The sequence below is a fragment of the Lepisosteus platostomus genome, chromosome 10 (genome assembly GCF_059453375.1).
Source record: "Lepisosteus platostomus isolate fLepPlt1 chromosome 10, fLepPlt1.hap1, whole genome shotgun sequence".
NCBI lineage: Eukaryota > Metazoa > Chordata > Actinopteri > Semionotiformes > Lepisosteidae > Lepisosteus > Lepisosteus platostomus.
The window spans coordinates 38763416-38782289 of NC_142620.1; the positions used below are offsets into that span (position 1 = coordinate 38763416).

General features: G+C 38.6%; 1 protein-coding gene, 1 non-coding gene and 1 pseudogene across 2 annotated transcripts; all 3 read right to left on the reverse strand.

Annotated features, from left to right (window-relative positions):
• Window positions 1-1046: 1046 nt before the first annotated feature.
• Window positions 1047-9781, reverse strand: LOC148653675 (A-kinase anchor protein 17B-like). The gene is made up of 5 exons (XM_088648939.1): window positions 8984-9781; window positions 7610-8359; window positions 4477-4613; window positions 3443-3677; window positions 1047-2938 (listed from the first exon to the last, which is right to left on the reverse strand). The coding sequence occupies exons 2-5, from the start codon at window positions 8342-8344 to the stop codon at window positions 1241-1243; spliced, it is 2805 nt and encodes a 934-aa protein (XP_088505065.1). The 5' UTR covers window positions 8345-8359; window positions 8984-9781; the 3' UTR covers window positions 1047-1240.
• Window positions 9782-10311: 530 nt separating this feature from the next.
• Window positions 10312-10419, reverse strand: trnal-caa (transfer RNA leucine (anticodon CAA)). The gene is made up of 2 exons: window positions 10382-10419; window positions 10312-10357 (listed from the first exon to the last, which is right to left on the reverse strand). It is a non-coding gene; the product is annotated as a tRNA-Leu (tRNA).
• Window positions 10420-16095: 5676 nt separating this feature from the next.
• LOC148653677 (uncharacterized) lies at window positions 16096-17276 on the reverse strand (annotated as a pseudogene).
• Between the last annotated feature and the right edge of the window lie 1598 nt (window positions 17277-18874).

Consider the following 18874-nt stretch of genomic DNA (forward strand, 5'->3'; position numbering starts at 1 on the left):
TATCTTGTGAAATCTTCTTATTTATTGTTGTAGTCTTCTTATTTATTGTTATTGTCATCCTGTAAAGCGCTGTGAGAAGCCACCTTTAAAGGCGCTATATAAAATAAAGTTTATTATTATATCTTCATGTTTTGCATTCAGAACCGCTGTTTTTATTCTTAAATTTAAACAGAAAAGGCAATACTAAATAACACAGTAGTTTTTATGATATATACGATGGTCATATAGGTCGAGTATATCAGCCATTTATAAAGACCTGAAACATACATTTTGGTAAATATTGTACGGTAATTGGTTGAGAATGTGGAGCTTTAATTCTTAAGAGATCCAGCCTCCTGGGAATTTTTGCAAATTGGCCTCAGAACTACTTAAATGATCAAGTCACCTGCTTAAGTAGTCAAATTTAAATTAGCTTCAACTATACAAACACAATATAATGAATTTATATGAGGAAAATCAAAAAGATGAAAGGTTTCATGAGATTAACCTAAATATTATGTTAAACATAATGAATAATGTGCAACAACAGAAATGTGGATTTAGACATGAGAGATGTCCAAAGCAAATATGTCAATTTATCAAATATTATTCAAATCAGCCAAGTTCTTAATAATTGAACAACTTGGGTATCTTGGACTGCAGTGAACTGCTTTTATTTTCAAACTCTTAGCATTAAAGAAAGAGCAATATCTATAGTATATAGTGTTAGAGTTAGACATTAGCAGAATGAAATGTGGTAGGCATAATTTTTTATTGCTGGTATTGCCGACAGTAGTCTGATCCACAGCCTTGGTGACCAGTATTATTTTGAAAGCATTTGTGTATTTCAGAAAGACAGTCTAATTGCACTTTACCCCTGCATCCATGCATGTTATTACAATTTACCAGTCAGTGGTGTGAAACACTGTACCCATTTAATTTGTTAGCACATTTAGATTTTACCAGATACATTCTTATTTAACCCAAAAGGTACCTGAATTTATAAACCACCCTGTATTTAAAAGAAGTATGCATTTGGCAAGAATTCAATAAAATAATACCAATGATTTCCCTGTAAAATATATATTTAATCATAGAAATTGAGAACAAAATGAACAATAGGCACCAAGAGCTTGAAAAACACCAGAAAGAATTAACTTAGTTTTCAAGTCAGACAAAACATTGAAAATATATTTATGAACTTTTTGCATCAAAGTGGCAGTTATCCAAACTCATTAGGACATCAAGATTCAAAACTGTTTCAATTTTCTTTTTTCTTCTTCTTTGGAAGAATATCTAAGTTCTGATTAATGTCAGCATATCTGCCACCAGCATACCAGCTAGATGGCTTTGCTCCAGGATTGTCAGTCTCATTTGCAAATCCCCTGCTACTATCAAATCTTTTATGAGGTTTAACATAGTAATAATTCCAGCCTCCAAACTCATTACCATAATTGTATCTGTTACCAAAGCCATTCCAAGGTTTAGGGTAAGAAATGGTCTTTGCTTTCATGTGTTGTTTGTCCCACAAAGAATATCTATGCTCACTAGTTCCTTGCTTTTGTTTATGATGTAGCTGGTCCCACTCGGAAAGTCTGCCTTTCTCCCGTTTTTCTAATTCCTCCACACGTTTCTCACCTTTGGAATTTTTGTGCTTGTTCTTCTTCTTCTTTTTCCGTTTCTTGTTCGCTTGAGATGTTTCTGCATCACTGCCACTGACACACCCTTTGGATTTTTTTCTCTTTTTTTTGGACTTCTTTCGTCCTGCTTTGGCTACACCAGGAGCATCACCTTCCTTAGACAAAGGGCACACCTCTCCTTCATCTTCACATATTTTTTCCTTCGCCTCTCCATCTTCAGGGATACTTACTTTGCTAACTTCCTCTTCATGTCCTTTAGATAAACTGTCAGTTTTTTCTATATTGATCTGAGTCTTCCTCTGGCCTTCAAGATGGGCCTTCTCAGGGACTACCTCTAAAAGTTTTGATTCTCCAAAGATTTGGACTTGTGCATCAGTGGAGAAAGTTCTCTGATGGAAGGAAGTAAGTGACGTAGGCTTCATTTTCTTTGCAAATTCTCTGTGGCTAACTGAATCATAATCTTTCACAGTGAAATTCTGCAGTGGAGACAGGTCTTCCAGGGTATGTACATATTCAGGATCTTCTGTGGCACAATGCATGCTGGACTCATTCCAGCACACCTCAAACTCTCTGCCATAGCCCTGCGATGGGCTCCTCTGGATCCCAGTCATTCTCCGGCTTGGTTCTCTCTCCTTAATGGTGATTTTCCACTTGTATCTGTCCTCATCACTGCGATTGATTTTTCTTGCATTCTGACTGATGCTGACCTCAGTACAGAATCCACCATCCATGTTCCTCAAGCTAATCTGGTAGCCTTTCCCATTGTCAGAAACCACTCTCTGCCAACTGGATGCTGGTGAGGACTGAGGGCTCTGGCACAACCTGGCATAAGTTGGGTGAGAATAGTAGTTCAGTAAAAAATTCATGAACTCCTCTGACTCGTAAATCTTTTCTTTTTTCTTGTGTCTTGTAGAAAAATACTCTTTGCTTGAAGCAATTCTTCCAAATGGAGATGAAGAGTTTTGTGTTCTCTGACTGGAAGTTTTTTGCGAGTGTTGGCTTAAGTCCCTGTTTGAGTGGCTCTGGCATATTGTTACCTGCAGTGGTCCATGGTTAAAGCATTGACTTGGGTGCTCATGGGATAAAATGGCATGACTTGAGGATAAGTCATCCGTAAAAGAATCTGGAATTGTTGTATCTGGAGGACACACCACAGGCTCTGTCAGACTTGTAATAGGTTTGTTCATAATAGAATTTATACCCCATACCCTTTTTGAGGCAACAATTTCTTCAGTGATTTCATCTGGAGAATCCGGATCATCACAAGAAGATTTCTCAGTCTTCAGACTTTTTTTCTCTGTCTTTTGTTTTGTAAGGTCCTATTTATAAACAATAAAGAAGATAAGGTTAAAAGTAATGCAATATGTCTTTTTTTAATTTATGCAGTGCCATTCCACTACTACCAACATAAGTCACCCTTATTACCTGTGGGACTGGGAAATCTAGGTGATTTGAGTACAGATACTACCAGAGTCTGAGGTTCAGTCCCTGGTTGGTCCCAATTAAAAAGGTAATTGGGCAACATACCTCATTTTCGTCACATTCAAACACTGAGTCAGAATCCTTTCTGCTCTACAACCTAAACTGTTTATAGGGCTGCTCATGAGTACACTCTTATTTGATCTGAAACCACACAATATTATATTCACATAGTAACATTTTCCTTTGACAAACTGTTCTGTTTCACTTCCTTCCTTTAGAAATCATTGAGATCTAAGTCTAATAAAAACATTAACCTAACTGAAGCCCAGTGGCACACACAATATCCCATAAGCTCATCTTTAAGTCTGTGGAGATACTCTTCAATCAAACACACTGTGTACCTGAACTTTCTGAAGCAAACTGGTGAGGAGTCGAATGGATTGCAGCCTCCGCTGAGCCAGAACCAACTTCCTCTCCTCCCAAACCTCTTCTTCCATCCAATCATCATCTTCCTCCATATCCTGGACTACATCTCTAGTGGCGAACAGTCTCTTTTCTGAAGCCTCCCTCTGCCTCTCGGCTCGTCTCCTCAGCTTCTCTTGGCGCTTCTTCTCCCGTTGACTCTCCTTCCTTATTCTTTTTACAAAAAAAACATCTTTATAAACGTAGTGTTAACATATTCACCCAAAAAGCAAGTGATGTTTGTGTGCATGGGTAAGAGGAGGTTTGTGTAGGAGGATGGAGGTTTAAACACATATGTGTCCAAATCTACCCAACATCCCCACTTTACATTTGCTCTTCAAAGCAATCAGCCACTTTGCTCTTCAGTAGATAATAGTAGATAGTAGAGAAGTTTATTGCCATATGTACGTTGGAATTCTTATTTGTGCAGCAAATGACACAATGACACAGCACAACAGACAACACTACACAATTTGGACATTATAAACATAATAAATAAAAATAACAATAAATATGTTGTGAAGAACGATAAATATATAGTAGTTAAAACAAAACTGGTAGACCACAGAAAAATGCATATTAAAGATGTGCAGTTAGTCTGAGGCATTGAGGTTAGCTGTTGAGAATGTGAACTGCAGTTGGATAGAAGCTGTTCTTAAGTCTAGTGGTCCATGATTTAATAGAGCGGTACCGCTTGCTAAAAAACAGGGGGAGAACAGTTTGTGACCGGGATAGCTGGGATCCTGAATGATGGATTGGGCGTTATTGCGACAGCGGATGGTGTGAATCTCACCGATTCATGGTAAACCCCATCCTAAAATCGTCTGTGCCGCAGCCACAACCCTTTGTAGTGCATCTTTGTCTTGGTGATATCTATATGTGTTTTTGTGCTCTCTTCTTACAAGTCTTTCCCTGTTGTACCATTTGTGAGTGACTGTCCACACATCCCCCTCCCTAGATGACCGTACTATACCTGTCAGCCTCCTCTTCCTCCCTCTCACGCCGCTTCTCTCGCTGTCTCTGCTCTTCCAGCTCCTCCAGCTGCTTCCTCTCATGCTGCCGCCTGGCCACTGCTGCCTCACTCAGGTGATTTGTCATATCAAAGGTCACCTGCACGCACACACAAGTCACTGCACTATTCTCCAAAAGGGCCCCAAATCTTTATATACTGTTTTTAGTTCTCTTGTGATTAATTTTCATAATACATTGCTTTACAAAATATAAAGTAACTTCTACGGACTCAGTTATGTTGTATGTTAACCATGTTCCATTACACTTTATCTGGGAATTCACTTTTCTAAGATATAACTTGACTCTTCAAATTAAAGGGGAACTGCAATCATAAGTTCTCAGACCGGTTATTAAATCTCACTAACAAAATAAATTCACTGATGATAGAAAAAAAATTACAAATTTGAATAAAGATCAAAATTGTGAACTTTGTGAAAGTACTGTATAAAGCTATTGTTGTTGCAAACTCCTGGCCTTGCCACGTTATGTGACCCCTTCCTGCTCACTAGTCACCGTAATGACTAATGTAATGTGAAGTACGAGTGAATAAATACAGGTTGTACAGCAGACATTTTACCTCTGCATGCACAGTTAACAATTAAGTAGTATTTGTCAGCAAAACCCTTCTCAAAGTTTACAGCAATATTTCTATTGAATTAAAATACAGTGGTGTGAAAAAGTGTTTGCCCCCTTCCTGATTTCTTATTTTTTTGCATGTTTGTCACACTGAAATGTGTCAGATCATCAAACAAATTGAAATATTAGACAAAGATAACACAAGTTAACATAAAATGCAGTTTTTAAATGAAGGTTTTTATTATTAAGGGAAAAAAAATCCAAACCTACATGGCCCTGTGTGAAAAAGTGATTGCCCCCCCTGTTAAAACATAAATCAACTGTGGTTTATCACATCTTTGGAAAGCTGAGTTCAATTTCTCTAGCCACACCCAGGCCTGATTACTGCCACACCTGTTCTCAATCAAGAAATCACTTAAATAGGACCTGCCTGACAAAGTGAAGTAGACCAAAAGATCCTCAAAAGCTACACATCATGCTGCGATCCGAAGAAATTCAGGAACAAATGAGAAACAGAGTAATTGAGATTTATCAGTCTGGAAAAGGTTGTAAAGCCATTTCTAAAGCTTTGGGACTCCAGCGAACCACAGTCCATTATCCACAAATGGCGAAAACATGGAACAGTGGGGAACCTTCCCAGGAGTGGCCAGCCGACCAAAATTACCCCAAGAGTGCAGCGACGACTCATCCAAGAGGTCACAAAAAAAAACACAACAACATCCAAAAAAACTTGCCTCAGTTAAGGTCAGTGTTCATGACTCCACCATAAGAAAGAGACTGGGCAAAAATGGCCTGCATGGCAGAGTTCCAAAACAAAAACCACTGCTGAGCAAAAAGAACATAAAGGCTCGTCTCAATTTTGCCAGAAAACATCTTGATGATCCCCAAGACTTTAGGGAAAATACTCTGTGAACTGACGAGACAAAAGTTGAACTTTTTGGAAGGTGTGTGTCCCATTACATCTGATGTAAAAGTAACACAGCATTTCAGAAAAGGAACATCATACCAACAGTAAAATATGGTGGTGGTGGTAGTGTGATGGTCTGGGGCTGTTTTGCTGCTTCAGGACCTGGAAGACTTGCTGTGGTAAATGGAACCATGAATTCTGCTGTCTACCAAACAATCCTGAAGGAGAATGTCCAGCCATCTGTTCGTGACCTCAAGCTGAAGCGCACTTGGGTTCTGCAGCAGGACAATGATCCAAAACACACCAGCAAGTCCACCTCTGAATGGCTTAAGAAAAACAAAATGAAGACTTTGGAGTGGCCTAGTCAAACTCCTGACCTGAATTCGATTGAGATGTTGTGGCATGACCTTAAAAAAGCGGTTAAGGCTCGAAAACCCTCCAATGTGGCTGAATTACAACAATTCTGCAAAGATGAGTGGGCCAAAATTCCTCCACAGCCCTGTAAAAGACTCATTGCCAGTTATCGCAAACGCTTGATTGCAGTTGTTGCTGCTAAGGGTGGCCCAACCAGTTATTAGGTTTAGGGGGAATCACTTTTTCACACAGGGCCATGTAGGTTTGGATTTTTTTTCCCTTAATAATAAAAACCTTAATTTAAAAACTGCATTTTGTGTTTACTTGTGTTATCTTTGTCTAATATTTCAATTTGTTTGATGATCTGAAACATTTCAGTGTGACAAACATGAAAAAAAATAAGAAATCAGGAAGGGGGCAAACACTTTTTCACACCACTGTAGATGTATTCACAAACCTGCTTGTTTACAATGTCAGCACACGTTATTGGATGTTTTGTTGCCTTATCCTGAATTGCAGAATATGGCACTGCACATACCTGGAAATCTTGTCTATTTTGTGATACAAATTGGAGGTTTTACGTGTTACTGTGTACATTTTACTTTCATTCTGGTTATCAATGCTGATTCTTTTTAACCCTGAAATATAAAAATAGCATTTCAGTTCCCCTTTAAAAACAAACTAGAAATACAAAATGGAAAATGCTGAACTAGAAGAGGCAACTTATAAAAAAAGAGAGGTATTTACGTTTACATGTCATTTACATCTTCTACACAATGTACTGCTTTGGTCACCACTTTACAGAAAAGATATTGCTGCTCTGAATCCACCTAGAATAGAATCCCCATTAAAAAGTGTCAACATTGTGCTTTCTACATTAACTCCTTAACTTCCTTTAAAAAAATCCCACTTTTGTTGCATCTTTAAATATCTTGCCTCTGTACTAGCAGTCAAAGTCAATTGACAATTGATAACAGTGTCGAGACATATTTTCATTTACCATTTCAATATTAGTTCCATTAACAGTTGCAGAATTATACTACAGAAATAGAACATTTCTTTCTAAAATAAAAAAATCACTTCTTTCTTTTGTTTGTGTTTAAAAACAGTCAAGTATCCTAAAACTCATTCTAAAATGATAGGATTTTTCACATTCTAAAACATTATCCAATGCATCTTAGAAAAACAATTAACCTACATTCCAAGTATAGGATTGTGACACAGGTTGCAGCTGAGATACAAAACCTTTCAGCCTTACCTTAATGGTACATGCTAGAGCCTTTCCATCCCCTTCTTTCAGCATCAGCTTCATGCCTCTAAAGGACTCCATTGCCTTTAGAAAGTCCTCGTACTCCTGGAACTGGAGGTAGGCGTCGAAGGTCTGCAGTCCGGTGAAGCTGAAGGCAGTGGAGACCCTACCTCCGGTCTCCTCCCGGTAAAAATCCAGAGCAGGGATATCCATGTTTCGAATGGGACCGAAGCACCCAAATACTTCCCTCACAATCTTTTCCATGGGCTTCTGGCTGCGGGAATCTGGGGAGCTGAACCACTTGCAAGGGAGACCCTCTAAGTGAACCGTGTCTGGCCTACCCTCTCTGTCCTGGAAATAGGACTCCCAGTCCTGACGGGTGGGAAAATCTGGACAGGACTCCACAGCAAGGATCTTCAGGGCTCTGCTACAGCCTTGCACTTCCAGGGTCTGGCCATTCAGTTTCAGACACAGTACTTGCACCAGAGCCCTGGTCTCCAGCTCAGCTTCAAAGCGCACAAACTCCTGAGTACTCTTGGACACGCGGATGGAGATGAACTGGTGTGGGTGAGCCATCTGCTTCAGCCTGGCCATCACCTCCCAGTTTGACACGGCCTTGATAGGCTCCCTCTGGTCAGGCCAGAACACAGTGATGGCCAGCTTGGCTATGGGTTTCAGGTACAGGCCGCGGTGAGAGCAAAGCTCTACCGCCTCTGACGAGTCATGGACGATAGTTGTTGCCATGTTTATATTACTGACCTATTTAAAAAAATATGTGGAGGGTCAAGAAGTTTTAAAGTAAATTAAAGAATTTTTAAGTCAGCAACGAGTAGCTTATTCCCCTAAACAAACATGTTATTGCAAAACAGGCTCAGAAAAACAATACGCTATCTAATCCTGTAATAAATCATCTGGCCCCTACCAACAGTTTCGCGATATTATAGCGATATACTGTAGTATCAGGAAAGTAAGTATTCACGGAGGAAGCGCACTGATTAATTAGGCAAAAAAACATGTATGTTCTCTAAACTTTCTAGTTTTAAAGAACTTTGGGTCAGTAACACGTAGCTTTTTTTAAGGTCTGCTCGACAGTTGTGAAACGTAAAGTTCCGCCACAATGGAAACTGATTTCGCCAAAGTGAAACTAAACCGCCCAAAGCTGTCATTAAAAATCAAATAAAAACAAATCCGTCTTTAATAACAGATGGTTGAAGTGATGCATATTATGATATTATCTTAATATGTAGTAAACCGTAACAGCGGACAAATACAAAACCAAATGCAAGCGCGGCCGAAAATCCTTTTAATATTTTGCATTTTTTTTAAAAATGTGCATCTTTGCCAACTTTTCGAGCAATACAAGGATGTAAAAAGCCTACATACCTCTTAAGTACGTTTGTAGATGTACGTTCTTCTTAAATAAATTCCCACCCCTCGCTCGTTTTCCAACAGGATATATAATTTCTGTGCATCGTAGCTGTTTGCACACTACCGGGTTTAGGGTTACTTCTGCACATGCGCGAAACTGGTTGGTGTCGGGATACTGAGACAGTAGTACAGGTGCAAATATTCTCAAATAACAGGAATGCATTTCTTTAGAAAAACATGTATTTAAAATATTTGTGTACATTTGATTTCAGTTCCCCTTGCTCTGTCGGTAACATTGTGTGAATTACACTGGTGTAGGACAGCATTTGTTTAATTATGGATGTAAAATAGATTACTTAGCATTCCAAGAGTTTTATAAAACATTTTGTTTCGTACAGTATAATGAAAACACGGGATATACATGTAATGCCTTCTTTGAACAAATAAACTTTTCGCTTAAATATAGATGATACAAAAAATTATATTAGCTGCCATAATTAACAAATGATGCGAGCTAAACACACACCCTTATTAATCAACCTCTGAATTGCTGTTTATTGTTTCAAATACGTAGGGTAATAGATGAGTATTTACAGTAAACATTGCAGAGAATACCAACTGCATTTTTAAGAAGGGTAGTCGGCGTATATTTTTTTGTCAGAAAGCTGAAAAGGGTTTAGAGTCGAAACGTTTTAGAAAGGGTTTATAGAATGTTGGTAGAAAGCAATCCTCCTTACTTTTGGTATCACGGTATGGTATGGTAGCCTGAGCATTAAGAGTAAGTGGAAATTGTCTGGAATTGTTAATACTGTTAGTGAACAGTATTAAAGTTGGTCCGGTGAACAGTATGAATTGGTCAACCACATAAACAGTTTAAAGTTCTGTATTATTGCAGCTCAAAGGAAATTTCAGTTTATCGTTGATGCCCCCCCTCTTCGTTCCTATTTTCAACTGCTACCTTTTTTACAATGCCTATGGCCAACAACAATGTATACAAGAAATATTTTCCCCCGTATGCAATCGATGTATTAAACACAGCTAAGAGTTTCTTGTATGAAGATATCGGATTAATGTAGTAATCGTGTAATATGGGCATAGCGGCATGTATGTGTATATTGTTGCATGGGATGACTGTTGCAAGCTATTGTTCTTAACGCGTATTTATTTTTTTGTCGATGTTTTTAATGGTAATGCCAAAGACACATTTCCACTCTTTCGGATGGACACTAAAATTGTATGAAGAAAAGGCATTAATTATGCACTTTAATCTAAGTGTTGTCTTTTTGCAACTTTCCGCTCATGAAAAGAAACTTAATTTTTACTTAAGAGTAAAAAAAAAAGTATGTCAGAAGTGGGATTCGAACCCACGCCTCCATTCGGAGACCAGAATCCCCAGTTGGGAAGGAACTAATCCTTGAGTCTGGCGCCTTAGACCACTCGGCCATCCTGACACTGTTAATTCGAGTTCTCTAAAATTTAGATATGTCTACCTGCCGCCCTCATCGACCTACGTTGTTGTTCGTGTTTATTTTTGGTATTTATGCCTAAGATTTCACATTGGATTCATCAACTTGTTTTATTATTTTCTCTATGTTGTTAGATTTATCATTAAATCTTTATTTAATGAAAAATAAAGACATTTTTACAGAATCGTTCATTTTATAACTTAATTGCAATTATTTTTCCTAAACACGCGTAAATTTTAAATGTATTTTATATGTAAAATTACTTTTTATTTTTGTACCTTGCTTTGCGTCTTGCTGCAGTAGCGTGAAGCTAGCGACATTAAGCGGCGCTAAATTGGCTGCACCTTTCAAAATAAAAGTCTCCTAAAACCTGCCTCAGGAAAAAATCCTGGAGAAGGTAAAGTCACATTTATAGCACAACAACACTTTTTACATCCTCAAAGCTGGGTGGAATGTGATAAAGAGACCCACAGATTGTAGGAAATTGCCATTCTTCATTCATTTTTTGCTTTCTTGCAATCTTTTTGGTGTTTTTATATCACTTCCTCTTTGTAAATCGACACGGTGATGTGTACTGCTAGACAAGAAAAAGTCTCATTCCTGATAAAACAAAAATTTGTGCCCAGTCTTTCTGGGGAAATGCCTGCATTCGTGGTCATGTTGTATACGGAAATTGATTTCGTTTTTTTTTTTTATTATTATGAAGCGCTATATACTGAACCATTAAATACCTGTGTATAAATTTAATTGATTTGTCTAAATGGTGGCCAATACTTGAAACCAAATCCATGATCCCAATATTAACTGCATTTTTGGATACTTTGTACATTTCTCCGTGTTTGCTTTTTTCATTTCTAGAACTACACACATCCAGTGTGAAGAATTTACATACACAGGAATCAGTATTTTCTCAAACTTCCACCAGTTTTTGGGGGGTTTAGGAAGATGTAGTAACAAATCACATTCTGGAAAGATGAAATTTCTTAAACACTGACTAGCAAAAACAGAGTGCAGTACTTAAGTTCTTTGGTTCTCCATTTTCTTCTACATCAATGCCAGGTAGGCATCAATGATTCTGTCACTGAGCCAAATGTCTAGACCCTTAAGCATATATATCACCCAAACTTACCCCAGCTATAGGCTGTGCAATTGAAACTGCTCCTTCTAAATCCCTATATTTTTTCACATCACTGCAGTCTCGATTACGTGAGTGTTTTTGCACAGAAGTGTTACAATCATGCAGATTTTCAAATGAAATTAAATCATATGTAGTGACAACTGTCTGACAAGTCACTCTTTCATTTTCTGAATCATTGTAAAGCTGTAGATTATGTTATGATTTTCATCGGAGAACCAAGTGCCATTCCCATTTCTCCTAAACAGTAAAAGAAAAGGGAAGTTTTTCAAATGCAGCAGCATACCTGAAATTTTGTATGTTTGCTTTTTGTCAATGGAGGAGATGGTGAGACGGAGGGGATTGTAACCTAAGATAATCAAAGTGGTAGGTAAATGGGTAATGTTTGGGCGGTTTTCAAAACTAGACGTTTTGCATGTAAAACAGTGTAATAATTTTATTTTATATTGGAAAAATATTCTTAGTGATTCCTTGATGCTAGGTGTTCAACTGTTAGGTTAGTGTAGATATGTTTTGGTATTTGGTTTGTGAAATCGGAATTCCCTGAAAGCTGAATGTATTCAAGGTCTGAACAGAGAGATAGTGATGTTCCAAAATTTTGGATGAAAATTGTTTTGCAAGAAATTCTCTCATGGTAGTCTCTATGTCAATTTTACCTGGTTTAATATCCACAAGTATTTTGGAAATCTGAATAGCTTTAGATTCCATAAGGGCCTTGAAAGTCTTGTGTATTGTTGCAGATAATGCTGTCTGTTTCTTTGTCATTGATTGCAAGCTATTCGGAGCGGTGGCTCTGTGCCTGTGACTGGAAGGTTGCCGGTTCAAATCCTGCGGCTGGCAGAGGAATCCTACTCTGTTGGGCCCCTGAGCAAGGCCCTTAACCCTAACTGCTCCAGGGGCGCCGTACAATGGCAGACCCTGCACTCTGACCCCAAGCTTCTCTCCCTGTCTGTGTCTCCATGGAGAAAGGCTGGGGTATGTGAAAAGATGAATTCCTAATGCAAGAAATTGTATAGGGCTAATAAAGAAACATTAACATTAACAAAGACTCTTTCAGTGCCTCTTAACTCTGCAGTAGAGTTGATATGTAATTGTTCAGTGGCTCCAGGTTTTTTTGTGTTTCTTGAGTATTGGCATTCTGAACTGTGAGTACATGGTTTGACCAACAGATGTCTCTGTCTGATGCCTCCTTTTTTTCTAGGAAAAAAACACAATATTTGTTTCGTCTATGGTATTTGTTGGCTTTGTTGTGATGTGTTGGTCATTAGCTTTAATTGTACATTTCTGTCCAATGCACAAAAGTACCGCCCAGTAATGTCCACCTCTGCTAATAGACTTTCCTTCATGACATATAGTGGATTTGATGGTATACTGCACTTTACCAACACCTTCCAATTCTAATTGCAGTTTGCTGCCAGTGGAAATCTGAGTGCATATCATACCTGTGAAATGTGCTCTGGGAATCTGAATCACAATAGTTTCTAGACAAGAGCTAAATTGTTGCCTCCTGACCACTGTTTAAGACACTGTTTGAATCTTAGACCACTATCTAAGACTTATGTATGAGGGTTGATAAACTAATCAGAAACTCACCTATTTTTGTACAACCACAAAACAACTGACTTCACTTGTTTTGGTATGCAATAAACCACAGTTCTGGCAAATGTCTACATGCAAAGTAATAAAGTTACTGTTTAATTGTCTGCAAACAAACCAGGACATAAGGGTAATTATTAAATCAGATGGGTCATTCTCTGTCTTGAAAACTAGAGAAGGTATCACTTTGCATATCTCATTTAACACCAGTTCTATCTGGGCTATTGAAAAGAAGCTGCCAGGATTATTGATGGCAGTTTTAACCTAATTTAATAAACAGCCAGGCATAATGTTAAGACCATCAAAATAGAATTCCAGATTCATTTTGGTCTGTATTGCATTTATATTAATGACACACTGCATGACAGAATTAAACCGGTAGTTGTTTATGACGTTCCCAAATCTGTATGTTTTATTGACCCAATCAAGATTGCCAATTTGACCCATTTTTGAGAATTTAATGATAAGTGGCATGTTGTGATCATTTGGTTGACCATCGATTTTGCATTTATCATTTAGACTTAAAATTATTGAGTGTCCTGATGAGGGTTTTACTTACTTATTCTAGACAGATTCAGTCTTATCTTATCACATGAAAATCCCCTTTCATGTGCTTTTTAAAGAGTTCCTACCCTTTCCACATTCATTGATTCTAATTTTTTCATTATTAAGAAACAGTTGTTTAGTATTTTTTAAATTCACCTCAGAAATTGATACAGTCCTGTCAATATACTTTCCGTCCATTTTTTGGTAGCTGTGACACTCGACTTTTGAGATTAGAAATAGACTGTGCGAGAAGCGTGTTATTGTATCTACTACCCAAGATAATGAGGTGTCATAAATATGAGCAGACAGGCCTTCCTCTGTGTATTGTAATTGTGTTTTATCTTGTGTATTCTTTTTATTTATAGCTGTTGTCATTCTGTAAAGTGCTTTGAGAAGCCACCATTAAAGGTGCTATATAAAATAAAGTTTATTATTATTATTCTAATCCCGTGGAATTAACTATGACAATGAAGATATACAGTACATGCCGACATTATATCTTTGACACTTTCCACTATACTGCTTTTTACAGAGTTCACAAGCTTGCCTCATTCCACTTTTACAGGCCCTGATTATGATAAACCTTAAGTCATGGTACTGTGCAGTCCTATTGACAATTTTCCAACACCTTTTGAGATAGCTCTCCATAGTGTCCCCATTAAAAATATTTAATGAGGTTTGGAGCAACACTAATGAGCGATCACTATTAATTTGAAAAGGCAGTGTATTGTGCCTGAAAATTCTCCTTTCTTGGTCTCCAATGGCTGTTAAACATTGCTTGACAGCACTTTGAGTGTGTTCCTTGCTTATCATAAAAACTGTGGACACAGCCGTATGTGGTGGGACAGGACTGCATATAATCACCTCAAAGTAATGCTGCACTAAGGCCAGCCACTGTTTCTGAGAATGTGAAAAGTGTGATTTTGTTTGTATTGTAGTTCTGAAAACCTTCACATCAGCTTTTCTTCTGATAAAATACTCTGCAAAGTTTGCTGGGTTATTATAGCTGGTTTTGGAAAATCACAGTGCCACATTGCCACAGTGCCATCTGGGTGCCATATCTTGTGTGTTTTATTTTCAGGGGTGTTCTCATAACAGCTACCATCTAGATTCATACCATCGACATCACTGTATGCAGGCATCCATACAGTGCATTTCACTTTCGGAGGGAACCACATGAGGAACAATTTCCTTGGGTGATACACTACATGCGATACTACTTTCCACTTCTGTGTCACCATTTAATTCGGCCTCCCTATCCTGGGAAACCGTCTGTTTTTTGTCTGTCTTACCACAATCAACCCCAAAAATGGGATAATCCAGCACTATTTGAACACCAATGCTGACATGTGATACATCAATTTTGCTTTTTTGGGGGGGTTACAGGTGACTTATTATGTATTACATTGTTGATCGCTTCACATTTGTTCGTGAAAGTGAACCCAGTTTTTAATGCTGTGACTTTAACATCACAATTTTCTGAGCAACACAGAAACCCCACAGATTCAATATTTATGTCATTTTGTGTAATACAGTACCTACACAACCAAAGTGAAACCACTCCTTGCAAGCATTGCATGCCACCACTGTTTCTTTTTGTCTGTTGGGTGATTTACAGATGCAGTATAGTTTCTACCTCTTCCTAACATTGCCTGCCATCCACTCTGTGTCTAGAAACCTTTTTTTATTGTACAATTGTGGTTTTGGTCACAATACTATGATCTTCGGCGTCAGCATAAGTTTGGTTGGGATCATGGCTGTTGTTTTCACTTGTTTGCCTCTGTGTTGTCACTGACATTTTCAAGCGACCTAATATTATTTCTGTTTTCTTTTTCTTGAAGCTGAAGGTCTACTATGTGGCCATTCAAGGACTTTACTCACAAGATGCCAGAACTGGGGATCATCCATGTCTACATTCTTTTTGACAGCATTGATAGCTTCAGCAACTTTTGCATAATTGATGTGTTCTTCTTTTTTACCTCTGCATTTTCTGCCCCTAGCTTTAGGCTTTTTAACTTCTTCGCTCCCTCCTTTAAGTTTGAGTTTGCACCGACAATCAAAGTCATAGGTGGAACTCTGGGTTTTGTCAAGTGTACTTAACTCAGGACTACATATTGTCCCTGTTTCATGTCTTTTACCCAGGTCTCCAGGTGTGTGGCCGCTGCACCTCTTTTTGGTCTTTCCTATTTGGGTTACTAAGAATCTTGTTTTATATTTATACATATTTGCATGTATGCATCTTGTTTTAATACTTATGGCATCCAAGGTTTTTACTGGCCTGCTGTGACTGAACCTTCCATTTGCTTGTTTTACATGTGACCCTGATCCTTCCGGATTCTCACTCCGAGATTCCCCTATATCAAAGTCACCTTCCAGAATGAAGGCTATACTCTGACCCTGGAAATGGAATTATTGTGATACTTCAGTTTGTCTTTGAAAATACAAACATGCGAACAAACACACTTCTTCAGATAAAAGTCCGTAAGACAGATAGTGATGTATTTTGGAGACCGCCTATATATTGTTATTATGGTATAGTATTTCAGATTGAAAATTTCACTTATGGATGTGAACTGCCTGTACAGGTCATCGGCGCCCTCCCTCTTCAGGGCCTTACGAACCACTGACCAAGCAGAGGTAGCTGGTTTGGGTGGTGGCGTAGTGGTTGCCCTTGTCACAACCACCTGAAGGGTAACCACTTCATGCTCCTCTTTTGGTGCGGGAGTCACCACAGGCATACATCCAGGACCACATAGCTGCATGTATGATGCACACCAGAGTAGCTTGGCAAAGATAGGCATGCCGTAGTTGTCACTGAGGTGCACACCATCCCTACACCACAGGTTAGAGATCTTCTGTGGGAAGTATTCGGCCGTAGACAAATACCTCACCCCACGATGCGCAGCTGTTCGGTGGTATTCTTTCTGCAGCATCTTGCTATGAAAAATCTACCATCAGGCGTGGGGGGAAATCAATGACAACCACCTGTTTCAAAAAACATTGAAAATTGTTCATACAGATCCACCCTATTAAGGCATTGTCACCAAACTTCACGATTTGTTTTTAAAAAGTATGATTGTTGGGGCTCACCAGTAGCCATTTAGTTATAATGCTTTGAACAAGCCTGCAAAAGTCCCTTCTGGACTGTTCGATTGTGCAGCTCTTGTTAAGGTTGTTTCCTGGAGCCACAAGACAGACCAGATCCGGGGTTCGACGTATGCAAACTCCCAGGACTTCCTAGCACTAGCACCTAGAGTGCAGCTGTAGCCAAAAGACAGGCATCCTTGTGGCATGGGGACATGCCCATCTACAAGGCTCCGCAGATGAGAATCCCCTACAACAAGCACAAACTAAAAAAACACCCATAAGTAGTCATCTAAGTTTATAGAAAACCTTAACCAAAAGGTTAAAATAACCATTTTGAATTAGAGGGATTTGGAGTGTTTACCTTTGTGCCTTCAGTATCATCAGGAAGGACTGTCTTGTGGTATCGACTAGTCCTTTCGGAGGAAGGCCATTGGCTGGCTAGGCCACGATATCCAGTGCCATAACAGTACTCTGCCATAACCTGCTCAACTTCAAATGCAAGTGGACATGACACAAAGAAACCTTATGACATATTCTGACATTTTCTGAGCATTTGTGAGCAAAACAGTGTCCTTTCAACCTGGACTAGGCTTTGGAGAAGGCATATGTCTAAAAAAGGCTACAAAGAGTTTTGCAAGGAGATAAACTCTTTCGGGCATAACAGATTGAAATGCAGGTTATATAATCAGAGAAAAATAACATCTAAAAAAAATGTATCGCACAATATGAACAACAAATTGAGTCAACATGCTCACAGAAACAAGTCTAGAATGAACAATACTAAAATAAAAAGAACTTACAGTTGTCTTGGAGCTCTACGCTGAGTGGATAGCAAGCACAACCCAATCTATTACTCCAATCCGGTCAACAAAGTTGTCTCCTTAGATCAAAGTGCAAACTCCAACCGAACCCCGTTAATACAAAGGTGGTTAGTCCAGAGAGGGAAAATAACTTAGAAATCCAAAAAGAAAAAATATACTAGCCTTGTGGTCAGTGTCTTCTCTGAGTGGCTGACTCCCTTTTAAAAGGCACCTTTACCTTTCAATTCAATTAGGCCAGTAGGTGACATTCACCATTGATGGTGTCAGACATTGTTTTCCCATTTGATTGTTAACTGGTATTTGGTCAATAGCTGTGATTTAGACAATCCTGGATCAAATCTAAAGCTCCACACCCAATCAGAGGCACAGCCCCCTTCCTGGTAAAAACACTTCACAGTTGAAGGTCTATTCATTCATTTGTCTGTCTCAGTACATTATAACATATTGAATTAGGCAGAATACTCCCTGTGAAGATGTGAGTCCTACCTTAACATCCATAATTGTTCTACAGCCAGCCAGGTGAAAATAGGGCAAAGGACACCCTAATTTGAAAACCAGCATGATTAGAGTGTCAATGTGCAAAAACACCACGGTATTCGAGAATGAAATGAATTGAACACTTTGGATAAGTTTAAATGTCATAAACATACTAAAGGGTCCAGACGTTTGACTCAATGACAGAATTGTTGATGCCTACTTGTGTTTGATGCAGAACCAAATACATTTTCTAATTCACCCTATCTTTGCTATTTAATGTTTTCCAAATTAAATCCTGGTCAAATTTCCCATTGGCTCTTACCAATCATGGCCTCTAATAATCCCCATTTCTGAATTGGCTTCATTACTCTGTTCTCCTCCCCACTGATAGCTGATGTGTGGTGAGTGTTCTGGTGCACTATGGCTGCCGTCGCATCATCTGGGTGGATGCTGCACATTGGTGGTGGTGGAGGGGAGTCTCCATTACCTGTAAAGTGCTTTGAGTGGAGTGTCCATAAAAGTGCTATATAAGTGTAAGCAATTATTATTATTATTATTATTATTATTATTACTTGTCTTACAAAAACAAGGTGATTTTCTATTAGCTGTGGATCTGTGCAATAGATTTCATCCACCTTTGGAGAGCTACAATTTTTCCCCATTCAATTCTGCACTGCAGTTTTTTTAGAGGTGATCTACACAGACCAACAATATTAATAAAGACTTGAGACTGAAGGAAGAAGGGTGATTTGCTATTGGCTGGGTGTCTTAACATTGT

Coding starts and splice junctions, on each gene's coding strand:
- LOC148653675 (XM_088648939.1), bottom strand. CDS start 8,344: ATGGCAACAACTATCGTCCATGACTCGTCAGAGGCGGTAGAGCTTTGC. Junction 4,614..7,609: donor CTCTAGCATGTACCATTAAG/GTAAGGCTGAAA, acceptor GTGTGCGTGCAG/GTGACCTTTGATATGACAAA. Junction 2,939..3,442: donor GTTTGCTTCAGAAAGTTCAG/GTACACAGTGTG, acceptor GTTTATAAATAG/GACCTTACAAAACAAAAGAC.